Genomic DNA, 22,986 nt, shown 5'->3' with positions numbered 1-22,986 from the left:
TACACTTTATCCAATGCTAAGTATTTGGATAAGCCCCATGTATTTACCAAGTGGTGCTAGGGTGCCTTTGGATTTTATCAAACCCTTCAGTTCAAGGGCACATACTTTTTGGAATTTTCTTCAGAGGGTCGAAGGGACAGATTAATTTCTACTGTCTCTAAATTGATGTCGATTTTTTCTTTTCAGGTTAAGATAGGTGAGGTTTGAAAAATAATCTTATTCCATTATTTCAGATGGCAACATAGAAAAATCATCTAAGGCCTAGGAGAATCTGTGCTTTAGGAAAACGGGTTAGAAGACTACCCTATTAACTGTTGTCACAAATTCCAACAGTCAGCCAAGTCCTTTTAGCTTAAAATCCTTTTGTTGTTATTCTCTGTCTTCCAGTATAACCTTATCTCTACAGACAGTTTAGTTGAAGGGAGTTTGAATACCCTAAAAACAAAATCGACACATTTCTTTCTTGTAATCTGCTGATGGTGGGTGTGCAGTTTTATTTGACATTTGTAGTTCTGGCCTCAGTTTATCAAGGGACTCACTGGAGTTCTTAGTCAGTTTTAAATCAAATGGGTTTAAAACCTGTGTTCCAACTCACTTAAACAGGTAAAGGTAAATATTTGCTTGGTGCTTCCTTTTTATTTCTGTATTCTTTCCTGTCAAGGAAAAAAAGTTGCAACTAGTATTTTATTGAGAGTGCTAGTAAGTACAGCAGGTTTAGAGCCTTGGCTATCTTGACACATCCAAATTCTGAGATTTTGTCCTTAGTTGTCAAGTTATAGCTAATTCCCAACCACCATCATTCTGGATTATTTTGCTCTGTCCTTGGACAACCTAATGGTATAGTCTGTGAATGGCAGAGGATGACTCTCTGTCCCAGTTTTAGCACTGACATCCCTGTGTTCCCAGAAACCCGAGGTCCCAGGAAAACTGGACAGTTAAACTGGGAATTAACTGTTGGTAGTAGTTGAAGGAAATCATTTAGGGATGTGAGAGTAGATGTTTCCAGTAGAAAGTGCTTTGGAGTGCTCTGTATCTGGGCTTGAATCTGGCTCCAACACTACCTTCTTTTGACATCTTAGACTACCTCCCTGATACTGTGGCAAATCCCCTCAAAGCAGAGTTTTCTGGTTGAACCAGACACCGGCTTACTCTCTCCTACTTGTTAGCTTCTTCATTCATGTCTTTGCACAGCAGAAGTTGAAAGAGGGAGGATCAAGTACCAGAGCTAGATGCCAGAGATGAAGACTGGAGGTTCAAGGTTCCTGTCCTCCCTGAACTCAATCTGGTGCCTTCTGTGTAGGTATAGCCATGGAGGAGGCTCTTTGTGAGCTGGTAGGATGTGAGAGCAGTTTCTGTTGACAACATACTGAGTTCCCTATAGAATAGCCTTTCAGATTGACAAAGCAGACTTTTGGCCTTGTAGACTCTGAAAGCTGCTAGTCCTACTTTCTGTAAGTCTCTTTTTCTCCCATCTGCAGTTCCAGCTCCAGCCCTTACTAGCAGTATAGTTGTAAGCATGTGACCTTACAATTTTTATATTGTGAAATAGGAACAGTAATGATTCCCTCCTAATGAGTTGTTTGGAGGATTGAAATCATTCCTGTTAGCACTTAGCACAGTGTCTGCCACAGAGTAAACAAGAAGTGGAGGGAATGTATGATTCCATTTTTCACATGGCAAAGACTTTGCCCAGAACCAGCGTGTCAGAGAGAGATGCCACATCTTACTGCTATGCCTGTGCTTGGGTACTGCCTGACAAATAGTTCTGATCTGATGATGGTGGCATGACATGACCTTTCTCCCAGGATTAGTAAACATAAAATAAGAAAATGTATGGCAAAAGACAAAATCGTAATACTTGGTATGTCTCTTCACTGTCCATTGTTTGCTCATGATCACAGACTACTTATCTCTATATCCCACTCTTAACACAGTAGGTGTTCAAGTAGTTTAATTGAATATGAATGGCATGAGAAGATAAAGGAATTCTTAGGGACTACAGGAGGGCCCCTTAACACAAACTGGGTCCTCCTCTAGGAGAGGAAGCATTCAGTTGTTCCTGAAAGAAAGCAACAAAACCAAACCCCCACTTCTTCCTGGGGGAATAATGAAATTGGGTGAGGGTAGTGGAAGAACTGCAGGGGTAGTTTGGTGATTTGAGCATCTGGAGCCAGAAGCTGGCATTTGGCACATCTTCATAGATCCTTGGGTTGGAATTGATACTATCCATCTACCTGTGGTAGCAGAGTGGCATTTTTGACCATTATCAGTTAAAAACAGCCAAGGATACCACATAGCTGTTCTAACTTGGGGCAGCGAAGGACTTCTCTCTATGATTGGACTGTTGGGGCCAGGACTGTGAGGCGTGGGTTTGCTGAACAGTATGGGAAGGTAAGAAGTGTCTAAGTGAGGTCCTTTCTGCTCTGAACTCTGAGAGGGGCTTCTTTATTTTGATTGATTGATTGCTTGCTTTGGTCTTTTTGAGACAGGGTCTTCCTGTAGCCCCAGCCTGGAACTCACTATGTAGACCAGGCTGGCCTTGAAATCACAGAGATCTGCCTGCATCTGCCTCTGCTGGGATTAAAGGCGTGTGCCACCACGCCTGGCTGAGGGGCTTCTTTAAAAAACATTTTTTTTTCAGATTTTATTTCAGTTTTAAAAACTAATTTTTTTTTCTTTTTTGAAAATGGACTTGGGGGACAGAGAATAAAAACTAATTTTTAAAAATTTTATTTGTATTTTATGTGTTTTGCCTGTGTATGTGTTCTGTGTGCATGCAGTACCCACAGAGGCCTGAAATTGTGGACAGTCAGTCGTTAGCCTGCATGTGTATACTGGGAACTGAACTCAGGTCCTCTGCAAAAGCAGCCAGTGCTCTTAACTGCTGAACCATTTCTCCAGGCCCTAGTTTTAATTTTAAAACATGTATGTGAGTGTGTTTGTGTGTGTATGTGAATCAGGTGCCCTCAGAGGCCAGAGGCTTCAAATCCTCTGAAACCGTAGTTACAGGTGGTTGTGAGCCACCTAATGTGGGTGCTGAGAACTGAACTCTGGCCTCCGCAAGAGCAGTTCAGACTTTTAAACTGCTGAGTCCCTCTCTCTCTCTTTTTTTGTAAAAAAAAAACAAATTAAAAAAATTAAATCCAAAAAAATCCCACCCCAAAATCTTTGCAGGTTTTGTTTCTTGCTACCCCCTGCCCCCTTTTTAAAAGATTCCTGAGAGGGTTTTCTATCAGAAGCTCCTCTTTTGTTTGTATACTCAGTGGCTCAAAAGAATAGGTCATGTGCAGACTTACTGTTATAGCTCCTGAGGCTTCTGAGGAATGACTCTGGGTTGCCATGTTGTATCTCTGGCTCTTCTAAGTCCCTCTTGTTCATGAGGAGTAGGCCTGGCTGCCTACTCCTGGCTGCCAAGCTCAGAGAAGTTTGTGGTGAGCCAAATCTGATGTGTCCTGGGCCTTGGGTCTAGGCATCTCAGGGGTTTCATTTTTTCCCCATGGAGCTGAGAACTGGTATCAGGAGACACTATTGAATTTGAGCACTTAGCGCCATGTCCCTGTGGGTGAAGATGCCAGCAGCAGCAGATTTGAATGCTGAGCTGCAGTGGGAGACCCAAGGCCAAGTTTTCAGAGTGCTGGGGAAGCTGATTCGGTTCTGGTTATAGCAAGAGCTTAAGCACATACTTCTTAATAATAAATACTAATGAAATTCCAGATCTGTAATAGCATTTCAGATATCTAAAACAAACCATGTGCTTGTAAAAAAGTGGAAAGAGATCAACTTTAAGCCATAAATTCTTGGTAATAGAGGTTTTTTCCCCCTATTTATGTTTGATAGATATTTTTGTTTCCAGAGGAATGTCAACTCCTAATTTCATAATGTATCATGGGCTTAAGAAAATTGAATTTAATAAAAGCCAAAGATGAATGGCATCCTTAAAGGTCCCAACACTTGTCTTTATTAGCAGGACAAACTGCAGGTCTCCAAACACTGCTTCTCTCCAAATGAAAGTTTAAATGAAAAGTACAGTTGTGTCACGGGTTAAATTTCATTGCAGGCCCCACTAACATTGTTAGTGAGGAGCTGGCTGTATTTGTTTACTTAGATGTTAGGGCAGCCAAACTCACCAGGTTCTGCAGTTCTTTATATTGGGGGAAGTATTTCTCCTACTTAGTGGGAGAGGAAGGGTTTATTACAAATTCAGGAGTTAGAAGAGCCTGACTCACAGATCAGAGTCAACTCCTGGGAACCTTTTATATGTAATTTTTCAGGAAGACCAGTGTGTATGTTTATATGCCTGTGCTCAACCTTGTGGGTTTTTTTTTGTTTTTTTTTTTGTTTTTTTGTTTTTAAACCTTATTTTAACAAGGTTAAACTCGCCTCTGTTTGGCCTGCTTTGTAGTGCTTTATTGGGGAACAAAAGGCCTAGCCAATTGGAGAATTTGAGTATCCTCTTCTCCCTTTGGAGGGGGCGACAGAGAGAGGAGAGAGAGAGGAGGAGAGAGGAGGAGAGAGGAAAGATGTGTTACCTAGCCTAAGCAGCAGCCTGGGCCCTCTTGCCCTTTTGCCACAGCCCCCCCGTAGCTGTTTTACCCTTCCTGTGTCTGGTAGTAAGTGCCCATCAGCTTCCACATCTTTGGGGAATCAGCACAGGGGGACTAGGCAAGCTTCGATCAGCTTTCCATCTTTAGGAATCAACTACAGGCAACAGGCAACCAGTGCCTTTGAATTTCTCTGTAGGAATTCTAACTGCCTTGATTTGGTTTTGATTTTCAGTCCTTCTATTCTGCATTGGATTGAAATAGATGTTTTTAAAAAACAGTCCAGCCAGGCATGGTGCGTACACCTTTGCTCAGGAGGCAGAGGCAGGAAGGTATTTTTGAATTCGAGGCCAGCCTGGTCTACATAGTGAGTTCCAGGACAGCTGGGGCTACAGGGAGACCCTGTCTCAAAAAGATGGAAAAAAAACAAAACAAAACAAAAAACCCCAAAAAAACCAATCCAGTATTAATGGTGTGTTTTGCAGGGAGAACATTGTCTTCCTTGGGACAAGAAGACAATTACCCTGTTTTCCTACCCACTCATTCCCTGATTGTGTTCAGGGGTGGTCAGCACTGTGTTGCTTCATCAGGCTGTCTCTGCAGAGGACCAGTTTGCCTTGGTTTTGGTGGTCCTGGAAGGGTGCTGTGTAGAATGGGGGTTCTGGAATAGGTATGCCACTGGGACTGAGGGTCCTGTGTGGCCAAAGCTCTCTTTCTCTGCAGTAGAGGCTTTTTTCACATGCTAATTTTACTTGGAAGATTTTGCTTTTATTTATTTTTTTTATTATTTCCTATTTGTCTCTTCCAGATGTTTTCAGGGCAGCTTTTTTTGTGTATGTGTTGTAAACTAATTCCATTCATGTTTTAAAAATTTATGAAAGCGCTAATAAAAATGTCAAAGTGGTAAAAATGTTAGCTTTTCCTCTGCTTTGATTAAATTTTGCAAACTGTTTTTGAATATTAAAAAGCAATATATTTTTTTATTCTCTCTTGGTTTCCCTCTTCTCTCTGATGCGTGTGCTCTCTCCTGCCCCCCCCCCCAGTCTGGTGCGTCCCTCCCTTCCAGGAGCGATGTATGAAGCATGCTGCACAGCCAGTGCTCTGCAAGCCTGTTTGCACACCAGGACCTTGGTGCTGTGCATCTCTATTAAATAACGGAGACAAATTAATCTTAGAGACACCAAACAAATTGTCACTCCTCCTCCTTCTCCTCTATTACGTTCCAGTGGACTGGGAAGGGCTGGCTAAGCGATTGGGCGGGGAGGGGGAGGTGGGGGGAGTTTGTAGTGCCTGAAGGAAAGGTGGGAGACACTGGTGCCTATTAACTTGTGTTCTCTTTTCTCCTCTCTTTGGTATCCCCTTTGGCTTTAACTTTTTTTCTCTTTTTCCCCCTCTTTGGTTTCCCCTTTGGGTTTTTTTTTTTTTATTTTTTTTTTTTTTTTTTTTTTTTTTTTTTTTTTTTCCCTTTCAGAACTAATGAAGGATCTCACTGACAATTTTTAAACTTCACAGGAGGAGATTGATACATAGCTCTGATGGTTGCTTGTCTCTGTCTGGAGATCCAGACCCTTTCCAGGACAGTGGCCTGGGCAAGAATAGGAAGGCCTTTCTCTTAGGGCTCAAGTGAATGGGCTTCTGCCAGAAAACTGTCAGGGAAACAGGCAGACAGATTGTACTACTGTCTTCCTTCTTCGTAGAAACGATGAGGAGGCTGTTCATTGTCTGAGGGATAGATTATGGCTGTGTTGGTATCACCTCTTCCAGTCTTGGGTTTGGACTGGCAGGAGGAATGAGCCACAGCACTCATTTTTTCTTGACTTAGAAGAGTTATTTGAAATGATTGATCAATTAACTTACTTTCTCTTCTGTGTCTTTGGCATTCTAGGAAATCATTGAGTTCCCCATCCTGAAGCTAAATGGCCGAACCATGGAGATTGAGTCTACCTTTCACATGTATGTCCAGCCTGTAGTCCACCCACAACTTACCCCCTTCTGTACAGAGGTAAGGGCCGCTGGGAGAGGAGCTTTGGGATTGTTGGTTCATGCAGGCTGCTTAGGGAAAGCTAGGTGGTCAGTGGTTAAGACAAGCGCTCTCTGAGCCCAGAGTGACTGGTGACTCCTCTCATCACTGAGGACCAGGAACAGTTTGGTACAGTTTGCCTCAGCTTTCTCAACATTCTCCCTCCCTCCTTGTTCTCACCTATCCTGGCAACTAGATACTTGGAGTCAGTCTAGGAGCAGCATGGAGTTTCTGGGACTCAAATTCTTTCCAGTTCTATTTCCTGTAGGGCAAGAGGTGAAGATTTCAGTGGCTTAGAAGGAAATGTTACATTCAGGCTTTCTTAGCTTCCTGGCAAGGTTGCTCTGCCCTTCTGTAAAGAAGTCCCAAAGTGTGACTCTGCCACCAAGGACAAAGAAGACAGGTTGGCCAAGGCTGAAGTGTCTTTCCCTAGGTTAGAATTGTAGTTGGCCACCTTGTCTGTATGTTAATACTTACATCATTTTATAGACTACAGAACTGGGGCTCACTGAGATTTTGAGGCCTAGCAGCACTATCAGCAGAAGGGAAGAACCCCTGAGAGTGTTGACTCCTGGGACAGTGTGGAGAAGCCTTCTGTGGTTGCTTTCCCCCATGATTTGCCACACCATCCAGTCTTTGGCGGAATCACCTTTCAGGCCTATGTGGTAGCAGAGGTGAAAGGAAAACTTGAATTTGGAGCTAAGGTATATTGGAGCCTCTGCCTTCATTTAGAGACTGACCTTCTACATGTGCGTGAAATAGGGGAAGAGAAATTCTTAAGGATTCCTAAACATCTCTTTGGTATGGAAGACGCTGGGGAAGGGCCTGCCTGATGCAATGGGCAGCTTAGTGGGCCTCAGTTTGACTTAGCCCAGATGTGAGGTCTCCAGGGTTGCTCCTGGACTAGTAGCCAGTGTTTGCCATCCAGCCCAGATGGGCCTTTGGTGGTCGGCATCCATCCACCCAGGTGTCCAGTTTCCTAAGCCTTTTGTTCTAGCTAGTGGTTTTCACCTCCCCCCACCATTTCCTCTTTTTCCCTTGGAAATTACCTATTCCACCAGAGGGGGGGACCAATTTGTTTTGTGGCCCCTTTCAGAAAGTTCATTTTGACAATAGAAGGCTACACCAGCCAGCTACCTGAGTCCCCCGATGGCCTGAAAATCATATCCTATTACCTTCCAGGTACTAACCAGATCAACCTGAGTAGTTTAGCATCTGCGAGATGGGGCTGTTTAGGCTGGCATGGCCTAAACACTTTTCCTTCTCTTCACACTCTGCGAGGTCAGGCTGCCTGGCACAGAGCAGCAGGTCTGGGTTTTGGAGTGGTTGCTGCTTGTTCAAGAATGGTACAGAATGCTGCCAGAGCCAGCTTTAGGCGAGGGTGCTTGCTCTAGAACATCGGAACAGGAGGCGCCCTAAGAGCATCTTCCAACACAGGGCTGCTATGGCTGCTTTATAAGATAATGAGGACTATGTTCTTCTTCTAGACAGTTTCACTCAAGGGCATCTGTAATTGGAGGGCAGTAGAGTAGTGTTGGGATCCTAGTGGTGCAGCCTGTTCTGAGGGTGAAGATCTGGTTGTGTTGTAGGCATTGGGTTAAGAACCCAATGCTCTCCATGCTCCTAGTTCCTGCCCCATCTCCCACCTTGCCCCACAATCCCACTGTTTGGTACACTAATCCTATTCCTTGTTATATTTCAGAACTACTCAAGGTCACCTTTTCTGATACCCAGCCTGAATTGTGCTTACCCCAACATTGCATTGATGAGATAGATAATACTTGGATTATTTAATCTCTCTCCTTTTGAATATTAGTTCCTTAAGGGCAGAACTAAATCTGACCTATCTCTACCCCATCATTTAGGTCTAGTACTGTGTACACTCCATAAATGATGGTCTGTTGCCAAGGAGTTATTTGTGTGTCCCCTAAAGCCACTATACTGTTGAAAAAAAAAATCCATTTATTTGTTTGTGGAAAAGGGCACGCATGCCATGGTGCATGTACAGTCAGAAGACAGCTTGTGGGAATCAGGTCCTTCCACTATGTGGATTCCAGGGCTTGAACTCAGGTCATCAGGCTTGACAGCAAGTGCCCTTACCTGCTGAGCCATCTCACCAGCCCTTGACTTGGCCCTTTTGAATAAATAGAGTCTCTTTGGAAAACCTCACATTACCTCACTGTTGTCCTGACTCCATACCATCTGGAACTGGATCCCTGAGAGAAGCACAGACACAGGATGGCCTCACCTTCCCTGACAGTAGCTACCTTTGGGATAGGGGTGCAGTTAACCCACCCAGAGAATCTCTCATTAGTAAGTGTGAGTGTGAACAATGGTCCCAAACCTCCAGATTGGACCTAAGCAGTTTCTCTGGCAGATTTTCTCTCAAATGCACAAGAAGTTCTTAAAATCCCTAGTGTGGCTAGGTTCACTGGCATGTGCCTGTAATCTCAGTACTTCTGAGGCAAAGACAGGAGGATCAGGAGTTCAATACCTGTCTGAATTACATGAAACCCTGTCTCAAACAAAGAGCTAAGTATCCTTGTACCTGGGAGGCTGAAGCAGAATGATTGGAGTTAGTCTGGGCTAACATAGTGAGTTCAAGGCTATGGCATTATGGTACCAAGCCCTGGGTGGGCTATGGAATGAGACCTTGTCTCAAAAAACAAAAACAACATCCCTCCCCAACCCCTGCCTTCCCTACTCCACGTGTGAGTATATTGCACACAAATAAATACATGAGCACATGCTTGTATAGGGAGAGACAGGCTGAGTGCTGGACCATGGGGAGAAGACTTCTCCCTGAACAGGTCTTTAGCCCCATAGCCTGTAAGGACTCTCTTAGCCCCGTAGGGTGCTTCCTCAGTTCATTGACTGTTGGTTGTCCTGAGCATGACTCCAGCAGAGAGGGGAGACTGCTCTGTTCTCTCTAGAATCTGCCCCAGCTCTTGAGCTTGCTCTCCAGCATCTGGGCTGTTACATAGCCCCTGACCATGTGTAGTCTTTTGTTGTTGTTGTCATGAAAAAACTAGAGAAATACCCATTTTGCTAAATGCTAGTAAAGGGCTTTCTTTGTCTTGCACCTGTCCTTATAAACAGTGAGATTTATTGGTCTCTTTGTGTGAGGAGAAAGAGTGGGTCTGATTATCAGATTGCACACCAGAGACAAGTGTTATGTAATCAACAAACTGTCTTGGTATCAGAATACAATTGTGTTGGAGATAAACTGTGAAGGGAGAAAGTGCTGGCTGCTGACATGCCTTTGGCACTGAGCTTCCTGGGCCGCTTCCTGAAGTTGCTAGTGTTTACCATGAAACCAGCTCATCCGTGGACATCAGGAACCAGCCATGTTATCAGTCAGGGTCAACCCCTGCCTCCCCATCTGGAGAAGTGGGAGTTAATCTGTAATCCCTCAGTGAAAGGAGCTGGAGAGCACATATTAATTCTTCCTCTCACCTCTCCTGCTTTAAGTGGTTAAGGTCTCTGAGCCCTGTTTAGCCTGTGAGCCCTGGTTCTCAGCTTAATAACACTTGGCTTTGCTCTAGTACCTTTCATTGTGAGGATATGAATGCTTTTAACAAACTTGTATTAATGCAAGTGGGAATGAGTTTAAAACTGAAGCACAAAGTATTTAAATTAGGCCTAAGATAGAACTTCCCAGTACTAATTGTATGAGTGTTTCTTTCCCTCACCACGTATAGGTTGTTAGTATCAAGTACAGGACTTTTCTCAGTTTTACTCCTCTTGACCCAGTACATTGGCAGAACTGGTAGCTCATTTTTGGAGGGATCTATCTATCCCTCTAAGAACTCCCTCAGCCCCACAAGGAGTAGGAGGCTTCCCTTAGAAGGTTGTGTCTAGTTTACCTCTCTGCCTTTGGTGCTGAGAATCAAACCCAGGGCCTTGTACGTGCTAGGCACATAAGCTATATAGTATAGTAAGTGTCTTACCCACATCTGATTTTCCCAGGGGCAGGGCAGATTCTTATGGGATACATGGATGCTTACCTAAGTCCTATCTGAGACAAGAGAAGGTTCTTGGCTCTGTGCCTTTGGCTGTACATGTAAGACTTTTCAAAAGCCCTTTAGTGTTCAGCTCATCTAATTTACCCTTGGTTGGAGCCAAGAGAAGTGGGCCTGACCTTGTCCCGGGAACTCATACTAGATGTAGACTGACATTTGGACCCTGGAGTTTTGTGTGACTATAGGCCTTTTCCACCATAGCCTTGACCCTTGCCTAGCTCTCCACCCTGAAAGAACTTAGCAGGGAAACTCGGCCATACTGTGCAGCTGTAGTGCCTGGGTGTCCATCAGTCATCTAGAAGCTGGACGCTGCCGGAGTTGGGAACAATCTTGTTCCTGCCTCTTTGGTCCCTGTGTACTTGAGAGAAAATATAGGGTGGCTGCCTGGCTTCTCTGGGCGTGGCTGTGTACACGAACAGGCTCTGGCTCTGGAGTGGGCATAGGGCAGGTACTGCTTAGAGGAAGGCAGATTGCTTAGATGAAGGCAAGACTTTGATGTTCCTGCAGGGTCCCTGCTTTCCTGGGCCCTGTGCTCCACTGCTAGGAGAGCGAGTGAGCACTCTGCTCTCCAAGAAAGCCTCCAGCCACCCTTCCGCTCTCCCTCCCTGTCAGCAGCTAGTCTTTTTTTTTTTTGTCTTTGACTCAGGCCCTCCCTCTGCTGGGCAGTTTTTTGGTCTCCCAAGCAAGGAAAGGGTGTGGAGGTGCCAGCCGGGTGGGCATGCTGTGGGTTAAAGCCTTGCGAAACAACAGTGTAGTTAATCTTTCTAATTTATTTTCCTTTTAGACCATGGGAAGTCTGTAGGCAGCAGCTGTTACCCAATTAAAATACAGATTAATATAAAAACAGTTTCTGGAATATAAAATAGAGTGGCTGTGTCCTTACACTTCCTTAAAATACCACCTAATAATGACTTGATGAACTACAGAAACCCACCTAGAGGAACTCAGCGTTCTTAAAATGAAAATTTCTTCCCTAAAAGGTGTGTATTACCATTCCATGTAAGTCGCTGTGAGAAAATAACCTTCCCTCTTAGAGCTGCACTTTCTGTAACTTGGGTATTTGGTATTCATTAAATGTAATTATAGTTTAATTGGAGTTTTAAGCCCCTTCCCCCCACTTCAATAAAAAAGTTGTTTCCAAGCAAACTTGATATGCTACTCTGGGAACAGCCGGGGACACATGATGACTTCTAGCTTGTGTCCAGGACAGGGCCTCATGCCTCAGATACTGGTAGGAGATCTGTGCCTACTCTGTGCTTAAGGGATGTTTTTACTTCGAAACTAAACAAAGCAGTACAACAAGCCTGCTTGAAGGTATTCCTAGGCCGGAGAGTTGGTCCCAGGGTCAGATTCTGTATATTACTACATTTCCTCCTGGTTTCCCCATTGCTCACAGGTAGCTTGGCTAGGTGGTATTGAGGGCTGAGGTATGCAGGTGCCCATGGGGCTTCCCCGGGGCTGTGGAGAGTGTGGTGGGACAAGTGCTGGATGTATACAAGGTTCAGGAGGGGAGACTTGGAACCAAATGTGCCTGGCTGGAACAGGCACTCATCAGGCTCCACAGGAACTTCTGTGACGCTAGAGTCAAATGTGCCTTAGACTAATTTGTAGGAACTTACTGGGCCTGTTGAATACAAGAGACATGTGAAATTAAAAAAAAAAAAAAAAAAAGTTTTCTCTCAATTTAAAGCTGAAACAAGTATGGAACCCACCCTGTGGTTAACGTGCATTCAGGCCAGGCTTGAGTGGTATCAGTGGGAGATGCTCACTCAGCATCCTGGGACATTATTCCCAAGGCTCCTAGCCTAGCTGTGAGCTTGAAGCAGCCATGCCACAACCTTAACAGGAGGAGGAGGATGAGAGAAGAAAAGGACTGGTCCAGCATGAGTCCATGCACCTGGGTTTCCCACCCAAAGGCTGTTTTTCTTTGCTTTCAGCTCACCGGGATTATTCAAGCCATGGTGGATGGCCAGCCAAGCCTGCAGCAAGTGCTGGAGGTAGGTTGAATGACCTTTAATTTCCGACCCCTGACCCTTTCCTGCAGCCTTTCTCTCCCTCCCCTCCTGAGAATGTAGATGTATAATTTGACTATGATTATGGCTTGATTAGAATAACATTTGCTGTCACATCAGTGACATGCTGTTGAGAGTATTGAACCATTGATCTGTCATCTCCAGCTGTTCCCATCAGGGTTACTGACAAGATGTCCGAGAGCCACCACCCCCACCTCGCCTGGCCTGTGGCTCTGGGCTGGCGGCTGAGGCCTGTGCTGGGTGGGCTGGGGCAGGGGAACTGTGAGCCTTGCAAGATTAGCCCCAGGGACTAGAGGTATTTTTGTTTAGCTTTGATGTTGGCTTCTCTTGGCATGTGAGCACTTCATTAACTCACCCAGAACTCCCCATCGATGGCTTTTGTTTGCTGTCAGCTCCTCCAGGGGCAGCGGCAGGCTGCCTGCCCCACTGCAGCTTGCCATAGGATGCCTTGTGCCTGTCGGGTGCGGAGGCTGCGCTGGTAATGATTCCTAATCAGAATAATTACAATTGTCTATGTGAGGGAAATCAAATTAAAGACTTTAGAACCCTTGGCAGAGACCACACTTCTCGAATGTTCTCCTCAGGGAGCTGGAAAAGGTTAAGACGGTGCTTCCTGTGCTGTGGCCCATGGGAATAAGGAAGAAGCTGTGGTTGCCTCAGCCCTTTTCCCACCCCTGCAGCCTCAGGGTTTTCTGGGGCGAACAGCATCTCCTTTCAGTCCTGCTCTGTAGAAGAGGGCAGACAGAACAAGCTTATGGATTTCATTAGGTGTTTATTTGTTTTTAAGACCCGAAAATCCAAAGCTTGGACCTTATCCGTACACAGGAGGAATAGCAAGGCACCTCTGCATGGGAGGTGACATCCTCAAGGAAGTGGGTTGTAGCTTGGAGATGAGACAACTCCCTTTAGCCAGGAATGCTTCCAGGAGATAGAGTGAGAGATGTGGCCCTAACATGCTGGGCCTCTCCTGGGCCCATCGGGATAGGATAAGTCTGAGAGCCAGGCTTAGGCATACCTCTGTGGTAGTGAGTACCCTCTGTCCCTGCAGTATAGAGGTCCAGGCACGTCGGCTCAGTCGGGTCAGGGTGCAGTTGATGGCAGGAGATAAGGTGACTTCTGGTTGCCTCCTGCTCCACTTTTCGGGGAGGTCCCCTGCAGGACTGAGGGAGCTCCCTGGGCACAGCTCTTTGCCAGCAGCATCCCCAGCCAGAGCCTGGCCTCAAGGGAGGACAGAGAACTGGCAGCTTTTCCCAGGAAATGTCTGTGGCTGGGGTCCTAGCAGAATGTTTGTTCTGGGTCAGCACCAAACCAAAGCCATTAAAGTAATGGCCCCAGTTGAGGGAAGATGGGGCCTTCAGAAGGCACCTTCCTGCCAAGCCCAAGCCAGCAGGGCTTAGGACAGTCTGAGTGTCATCCACTTCTGATACTTTGTGGGTGAGAAGGGAAAATTACTGGCATCTACCTAAGTAGAGAGTTTCTGGGAGCACAAGGACATCATACTAGGCCCATTAGTCCTGAGTTGGTTATAGAGCTAAAGAGCAAATATCTTGTTCTAGCCAAGGTCCAGAGCAAGCAGTTGGCAAGAATCTTGCCTGACTCATTTATTCTGAGTAGAGCTCAGGCTAGGTTCACTATACTGCCAGTAACAGGAAGGACTGGCACAGCAGACTGGGGTTGTCTTGTGGTTCCTCTAAGCCTCTCTTCATTTAGGCAGAGCGGGTTAGGGCAGGGAGTAGGCCTGATTTCCTGGACAGGCTCACAGTAAAAGATGCCCACTGAGTATCTACCATAGAATGGAGTGTTCAGTGCCTCTCTGTTCAAAGGCATGATCATGCTGGGTGTGTCCTTCTGACAGTCTAACTCTGTCCTGCAAACTTTTCCCACTGTACATTCTCCCAATGTGAGTTAGAGGGTTGGGGATCCCCTTTAGCATGTGAAATACTTGAGGATAGAGCCAGCCAGCTGAAACAGGGTTATGTAGATTTAGGGAGCCCTAGCATGACCCTGCCTCTTTTCTTGTGTAAAATCTGACTTGTTTTTTTAGATGACCTTAGGTAAAAGATGTGATGGTGAGCTGGGCATGGTGGCACACGCCTTTAATCCCAGCACTCAGGAGGCAGAGGCAGGCGGATCTCTGTGAGTTCAAGGTCAGCCTGGTCTACATAGTGTCTTCCAGGCCACATGTGTGCACATGTGGATAAAGAATTGAGCCAGAGGGCCAAGGGAGACAACATTCAGCAGTGGAATGCCTAGATATACTACTTGGGAGGTTCCTAAGCTGAGAAAAATTCTTGGGCATAGATGTATACTGTGAGGCTTAGAGACCACGTGGTCTGCACCAGGGAGCAACTCTGACATTGTGGATATTGGCCTGATGTAGCTGTGGAGCTAGAGTGGATCTTTGGCCTTATTATTAGCCAGGCCTCCATTATCTTAGAAGTACCTGGGGAGCTAGCTACCCCTGCTTGGTGGGCTTTCCATTACTGCTGTAGTCTAGTCTAGCTAGACCACCAGCATTTTCTCACTGTGGACTTGGCTCTCACTAAATATTCACGTGTTCAGTCATTGGGTGTCTTTTCTTCAGTTGTTGGTTTGAGGCAGGGTCTGCTATATAGCTCAGGATGGTTTTGAACTCCCATATAGACTCCCAGACTGTCCTCGAACTTGTGGTCCTCATATCTTAGCCTCCCAAATGTTGGGGTTACAGGTGTGCGCCATCATACCTGACAACAAATTGATACCTAATAGACCCTGTGCTGGGTTCAGCATTAGGGCAGTAAACAAAGCAAAACCCCTGCATTCATGCTTGCAGTCTGCTAGGGAAGGCAGACATTAACCAACACTGAGCACACAGTTATTTCACGTGTCTGTACTTACGGCAGCGCTCCTTCCTCTTGGTCCTACAGCAGTCCAGTCACTTCTTCATCCCACACTGTTGTATTGCTTTACTGCAGTCTGCGTTTCTCCCCTTTCAGCTTGCTGTCTATTGTGGAGAAGCACTTGACATGTTATCACATTTAATTCTCAGAGTAACTCTGTAAGAATTGCCATCCTCCCCTGCTTTACAGATGAAGGAAACTGAGGTTCAGAGGTGTTAAGTGACTTTTAAATGACTTCCCCTTCAACAACGCACCCAGGATAAGGAAGAGCCAAGGGTCGGAACCCAGATGTGCCTGACTTTCAATCCTGTATTTTTAACTACTATGTGATAGAGACTTAAAAAATAATCCCTCTGTGTGGATAGAAGCCATGGTATGATTGGCCACACTCCCTCCCCACTGACTGGGATCTTCTGAAAAATAGGCAGTCCTTCATGAATTCTTTATGGTAATTCTCTTGTTATATACTGAGTTTCATGTTTGTACTCCATTGTGAGTGCAAATAGTAAAACCAGCAGAGACTCCAGCCTATCAGTGAAACTCCTCTAAAGGGAAAGTATCTCTACCTTCACGTGGTGAATAACCAGGTTTGTAAATGCAGTTAGTAAGCGTTTGCTGGAAGTTTGGAATGATTGAAGACTTGGATGAGAAAGAACGACCAGGTCACACAAAGATGTTTGGCCTACCCTGCTGGCGTCTGGGGCACACTGCCAGACCATGGGTAGGAGGAGTGCTCTTTTTCCCACTACACATGGGATTTTCCCAAAGGGAGCATCCTCCAAGAACCTCTCTAGATCTGAGCTAAGGCTGAGAGCCCAGAGCACAGCAGCAACTGGCTGAGATTACCATTCCTGCTCTGATTACAAGCAGCTTAGCTACGGTTCACCGTTGGGCTATTCACAGATGCAGGGAAGAAAAGGAAAATCTTATCTGTTCTTGTATACTTTCCAGAGGGTCGATGAGTGGATGGCAAAGGAAGGCCTCCTAGATCCAAACGTCAAGTCAATTTTTGTCACCTGTGGAGACTGGGACTTGAAAGTCATGTGAGTATGCAGAGGGCTCATTTGCTGCAGGGCTTGGCATCTGAGGGACTAGGCCTTGTCTTTCAGCATACCCCTTGTTCCTGGGCAGCAGGGACTCCTGGGTCTCTGGAACAGGGCGGGGACAAGTCAGGCCCCCTGCTCGAACTGCTATTGTTGAGCTTTCATGGCTTTGACAAATCTCACTACTCTAACAGCCCTTCTAATTGCTGGCCTACATGTTATTGACCTGGCAGGAAGACATTAAAGAGGGTCTTGAAAAAATATCTTTTAAAGGGAATACATAGTATTTACTGTTTGAAGTGCTGTAGAAATAGGAATTCATTTACCAATCCTATGAAGAAGGTACTGTTCTTATTTCTGTTTCATGGCTGAAGAAATAAAGGCACAGAGAAGTTAAGTAAATTGCCCAGGGCCACACAACCAGGACTTAAACCCAGCAACTTGGTTTCAGGGTATCTTCCCTTAACTGACGTGCAAGACCCTGGTTTACCCAGTTGAGAGCCTGGTGGTAAGATGAGGGAGGGTTGCTTCTAGGAAGCTGCCCAAGTCATCTACCCCCCTCTCCTCCTTTGTCCTCAGTCCTTTTTCTCCTTTGTTTCCTGATGCTGCCTGGTTGTGAAATACAGAACAGGTTCCTTTGCTAGGTTGGTACTGCTGCATCTTGTCTGTCCTGAGTACCTGGCTTCAGATGGCCCTTGGGAACTAAAGGGTGTGGAGGTGGTGAGGGCACTGTTTGCTGAGGATTGATAAAATCAATACTACTGTGTTATTTGTGACTGAAGCAACAGCAGGAATTGTGTGTGTGTGTGCGCGCGCACGCGTGTGCACAGTTAAGCTTTTGAGCATAAGGTGGGTATTTGTGAGGTTGAGGAGTAATGGCTCAGAGTGGCCATTCCTGCCAAATCAGCTAATATCTTCTCACCAAGGTCCATTGTATGTCTTTTGGACACTGGGCATCGAGGTGAGCTTAGGCCCCCAGGTAGGTGTCAAGCCTGCTATTGAACCTTAGCTCTGTAGAGGAGTCAGAAAGAACGATCTCCTGAAAACATAAGCACACAAGCACTTCATCTGCCCCTCCCTTTAGGCTCTGTACACACACTGGTTGTACATCTCTAGGTTTGCTCCAGAGGGTCTCCATCCCCCCAGATGACAGGGTAATTATGTAGGCTAGATCTGGAAGTAGATCTAGAATCAGAGGTGATTCAGAGGTGTCCATGGAAAAGCTGAAAGGGGAAGGTCGTTCTTTGGACTTTTTTATTGTTGGTTTTAAGACAGGGTCTTATATATTACTAACTCAACTGGCCTTTAACTCACTGTGTAGCCAAGGATGACTTAGAATGACTTAGATGCCTTCCCTTCCCAAATCCTGGGATTACAAGTGTGTACCACCATGCCTGGTTTATGTGGTGCTGGTGACCAGACCCTGGCCTTCGTGCATACTAGGCAAGCACTCTACTACTAACTGAGCTACATCCCCAGCCCAGGAAGGCTGATCCTATGTTTGTATTCTGTATAGCTTGAAGCCCAGAGGGTCTTACCTAGTAGGGCTCTGCACAGCCCAGGAGAAGCAGGTCAGGCATGGCAGGTACAGACTGATACCCAGATTCTGGGGTGCATGTGGCCTGGTCCAGGGGCCCAGTTCTTCCAGGACTCTCTTCCATTGTTTTCCCCAGGCATTTTTATCTTCCCAGTGCCCGTGTTTCTGGATATTCTGCTAACTGTGAATAATGTATACAGAAAACTTGACATGGTGGGGCTGGAGACCATGTACTTTCTTAGTTTGGAGTTGCCTGAGATAGAGAGGCAATTTCAGAGGGTGATGTCTTCCTTGGATGGAGCCTGTTGTGGCCTGCAGCACTGGTCTAGCCCTTGGGCCCTCTACTCTGGTTCAGGACAGGTGGTGACTCAGGATGCTGATCTGCATCTTCACCAAAAGAGATGTGATGGAGAAGCTGGATTGACTTGTGGAGTCTAAGCATGTCTAAGGGTATAGTGAGCATGCAGCTTGCCTCATTTGGTCCTATCCACTGTCTGGTACAAGATGATGTCTCCCTTTTATAAATGAAGCAAACAAACAAAACAAAGCAAAACACCCCAAGGTTCAACAAATTCTAAGATTGCTGGTTTGGGCTTGGTGGGGAAGACAGGGGCCTCTGGAGAAGGATGTGCTGTTGTAGCAGCTGCCAGGTGGCAGGGTCAGGGGAGGAGGGCCTGTGACTGCCTTCTGGAAGCAGGACTGTGCTTAACTGCTGGGAAGGCTCTTAATTCAATGTGTAACAAAATAAAAACAGCCAGAGAGGAAAGGTAAGTAGTGCGGCGTGACTGTGCACTGCTTATCAGTGTTCTGGAGCCTCCATAAAGGCTCATCAGTGCTTCTCGGTAGAGCCACCCCGTCTTTGTGCCTGGCAAAGGCTGCTGCTGAGCTTGACAAGGGTGTGTTAAAGTGACACGCAAACTTGTTAGTATGTGTCTGACTTCGTATTTTGACATCCATTTCCAGATTTAACTAAGTCTAAAGAATTCAGCAAATGTTTTCATTTCACACTCTAGTTTCTGGAAGCTGTGGCTCCTTCTTGCTGTCCTTACCCCCAACCCTCAAAGCATCAGTGCTGTTGGAAAGGCCTGATAAGTGCAGCACTGAGAAATGGGAACTGAAGTGGCAGTAGAAATCCCTCAGGAGCAAAGAGATCTGCTCCTGTCCTGACCAAATCATTTTGTGTCCATCTTTTAACAAAGGCAGATGAGCTGATACTCTCTCTGGCTTTTTTGGGCTTGATGCTAAAGCCTCAGGGTCCTGCTAAGGTGAATCTTAGTTTAGTGGGTGTGGATTCAACTCTCTCTTCCTTCCTTCCTTCATTCTTTTTTTTTTTTTTTTTTTTTTTTTTTTGAGACAGGGTTTTTCTGCAGCTCCATCTGGCCTGGAACTTGCTATGCAGACCAAGCTGGCCTCAATCTCACAGAAATCTGCCTGCATCTGCCTCCTGAGTACTGGGATAAAAGATGTGTGCCACCATGCCTGGATTCAATTTTTCCTCTAAACTTTTTAAAGAAAAAAGATACTTGATTTGGGTTTGGCCCCTAATCATATCCTTCCCTCTCTGGCTGACCACTCCTTCATCTTACCTATTATTTCTTGGAGCTCCCTATAGGGTTTTTGTTGTGTCTCTGCTTATGCAGCTAAGGAGAGTCTCTTGAAAGGGCTCTATCCTTGGCTGATAGGCAGATGGTCTAGTGGAGAGTGAGGAGTGAGACCTGAGGGGGTGGCCATTGAGGAGCTTGGGTTTAGCCTGTGGCTTGAAGCTCCAGGTTCACCAGCTGAACAGCATGGTATGGCTGAAAACTTAGTCCAGAGGCTTTCTGGGCAGGCCTTCAGTCTGAGAAGAGAAGCGAATGAGAGGGCAATACTGGAGGCAAAGCTGGCCAGAGGGAGTCCTCAGGTCCTAGGTGTAATCTGCAGAGGCCCTTTTGGATAATAGAGCACATTCTTGGGTACAGGAGGGCCTGGGGCTTGCTGCATGTAAGTGCAGGGCTGGCCTTGAACTTCAGTTCTTTCCATGACTTTCCATGACTTCTGGAGGTGTGCATGCTACATTTTGTGTGTGTCCACTACAGGGGTAGACTGGAGCACTTGAGGTTTTAGAAAGTCTGGGGAGGAAAAGGCCCTTGCCCAGTGTTTGCTGCTCACTTCTGGTATGGGGCATGTGCACTGGACTGTAGTCAAGTTGAAGCGTAGGCTCCCGGTACCTGGAGTGAAGTGACACAGCTGTAGGCCTGTATACCTGTATACCTAGAGAGCACTGTGGGGCAGTGGCTCTTCTGAGGGTGCTGGGTCGGGCTGGGCCCTCTTGACTCATTCAGCAGAGTTAGCCAACTCATCATCATCCTTTTTTTTTTTTTTTTTTTTTGGTCTTTTTGAGACAGGGTCTCCCTGTAGCCCCAGCTGGCCTGGAACTCACTATGTAGACCAGGCTAGCCTGGAACTCACAGAGATCCGCCTGCTTCTGCCTCCCAAGTGCTAGGATCAAAGGTGTGCGCCACCACACCCGGCATCATCATCTTTTTAAAAAATATTTTAGAATTTATTTTTATTTTATGTGTACAAGTGTTGGGCCTGTGTGTTATCAGTGTACCCATGTGTGCAGTACCTGCAGAGGTCAGAAGATGGCGTAGGATCCCCTAGAACTGGAGTTATGGACAGTTGTTAGCTGCCATGTGTGTGCTGAGAACTGAATCCAGGTCCTCTGCAAGAGCAACCAGTGCTCTTAATTGCTGAGCCATCTCTCTAGCCTCCAGGTCATATTGAAATAGTCTTTATGTTGTCTCTTCTTGCTTCTTTGGCTCCTCCTTAGTCATTTGAAATTTACTCCTTTTTCTTTATTGTTGGTGTTTCTAAAATACTGAGATTGGGGCTGGAGAGATAGCTCAGCAGTTAAGAGCACTGGCTGTTTTTGCAGAAGGTCTGGGTTTGAATCCCAGAACCCATATGGTGGCTAACAACCATCCGTAACTTGTTTCAGGGGGCATCCAGTGCTCTCTTCTGTTCTAAGCAGGCAGTGCATGACACGGGTCCACTTACATGTAGGCATAACACTCATACACATAAAAAATAAAACAAATAGAAAAGGTTTTAAAAAAATATTGAGGTTGCTTTGATCCCTGCCTTGACTGTCTTTTGCTTTATTATTTAATTTTACTTATTTATTTTTTGAGACAGGGTCTCTCTATGTATCCCTGGCCAGCCTAGAACTCTCCATGTAGACCAGGCTGATCTCAAACCCAACAGAGATCTACCTACCTCTGCTTCCCAAGTGCTAGGATTAAAGGTGTGCTCCACCACACCTGCTCCCTGTTTTTGCTCTCACTGAGTAATTTTGTCTTTTGCTAGAGCTTTGGCTGTCTATATGCTGAGGCCTTCCAATCTTTTTTTCTTTCCGTTTTTCTTTAATTTATTATTTTTATGTGTATGAGTGTGTTTGCTTGTGTGTAAGTGCACCCATGTCATGCAGTGCCCGTGGAGGTCAGAAGAAGGCATCAGATCTCCTGGAATTGGAGTTACAGAGAGTTGTTAGCCGCCATGTGGGTCCTCTTAACCACTGAGCCATCTTTCCGGCCCCCAGTCTTTTTTTTTTTTCTAAATAAGAAGTTAGAACCAACATGATCCTGCTGGAGAAAGAAATCTGATGCATCTGCTACTTGAACTCTAAGGCCCATAACCTGCTGCCTCTTAGATCTCCAGAGGTCCTGCAGAGGTCTGCCCTTACTTTCTCTGCAACACTCTTTCCGTTAATGCCTGGTACCATCACTCAGCTGCCCTGTCAGAAACCTGAGAACCATCCTTTGCCAGCCACAGCCAGTTAATAGCCAAATCCTCTTGATTACAACTGGGAAAAGGTTTCTCCATCAAATTCCCTTTTCTGTTCCCACAACCATTGATTGCCTTTGTTAAGGTGACTATATTCTAACTCCTCTTTGACTCCAATCTGCTGCTTCTAGAACGTCTCCCAGTTATACCTCTGCTTCCTCCTTGTCAGGGCTCACCCCTGCCCCCAAGGTCAAGTTCACACTATTGAGGCGTTACTTGCTTACTTCTGTACCCTCACCCCATGGAACTTTGCACCCTTCCACCCATGCAGCTTCTCTGCTGGCCACATGTCAACACCTTTCTCCAGGTTCCTTCCTTCATGTTCTGGAACCTTTTTACTTATTCTTACATGAAGGTATACTGCAGATGCCATTACTTGTCTGTTTCTCTTACTAGATTGTGAGCACTACTGTAATCCTTAGACAGGGCTCAGCATTGTTGTTCATAGTTGTTCAGTAGATATTTGTTGGTGTGTGTGTGTGTGTGTGTACCAGCTATTGTATCTAGGACCTTACATATGCTAAGCACACATTCTACCATTGAGCTATACCGCTTAGCCCAGTTATTTGTTGAATGAAAGACAACTGAGTAGTTGGTCCTGTAGAATCCCTGCTCTGGAAGAATGCTGGGTTGTTGCGTTGGGTGCTGGACCAGGGAGGAAGAGCTTGGTCCTGGGTACCATGTGAAGTACTCTGTCTGAGAGATTTGTGCCTCTGGGATGGGGGATGGGGCTCCTGGAAGAGTTAATAGCTGAGAGTAGTTAGTCATTGTTTACGGAGTACTTATTACATACCAGGAATCTTCTTGGGCTGCTTCCATGCTTTGCCATTTAATTCTTAGCATAGTCCTATCAAATAAATTCTTTTTTTTAATCATTTTTTTTCATTTTTAATAAGTACGTGATTAGAAGAAGCATTTCATTACGGCATTAACATATTCAGTAACACACTCCAGAGCAAGAGTCCATCTCTTTCACAAGTGGCTGTAAGTTTCTAGGTTCACAGTTGAATTAATAAAGTTCTACAATATTGAACTCAGTATAAACCCTGTGAGACATAAAATTGATGAGTTTTTAACCTTAAAAAA

At 45.6% G+C, this 22,986-nt stretch overlaps 1 protein-coding gene across 12 annotated transcripts in view; it reads left to right on the top strand.

Annotated features, from left to right (window-relative positions):
• Eri3 (ERI1 exoribonuclease family member 3) overlaps positions 1–22,986 on the top strand; it is a 136,325-nt gene that overhangs the window by 27,651 nt on the left and 85,688 nt on the right. For all 12 annotated transcript variants that reach the window (XM_029569529.1, XM_029569528.1, XM_029569531.1 and 9 more), the window contains 3 exons: positions 6,427–6,543; positions 12,521–12,580; positions 16,447–16,538. In XM_029569529.1, the coding sequence (XP_029425389.1) occupies positions 6,427–6,543; positions 12,521–12,580; positions 16,447–16,538 (269 nt within the window). The remainder of the gene's footprint in view (positions 1–6,426; positions 6,544–12,520; positions 12,581–16,446; positions 16,539–22,986) is intronic.

The sequence above is a fragment of the Nannospalax galili genome, unplaced genomic scaffold, assembly GCF_000622305.1.
Source record: "Nannospalax galili isolate Female #2095 unplaced genomic scaffold, S.galili_v1.0 scaffold1402, whole genome shotgun sequence".
In the NCBI taxonomy this organism is placed as follows: Eukaryota; Metazoa; Chordata; class Mammalia; order Rodentia; family Spalacidae; genus Nannospalax; species Nannospalax galili.
The sequence above is the reverse complement of the archived record's forward strand: the minus strand, read 5'-3'. Positions and strand labels throughout refer to the sequence as shown.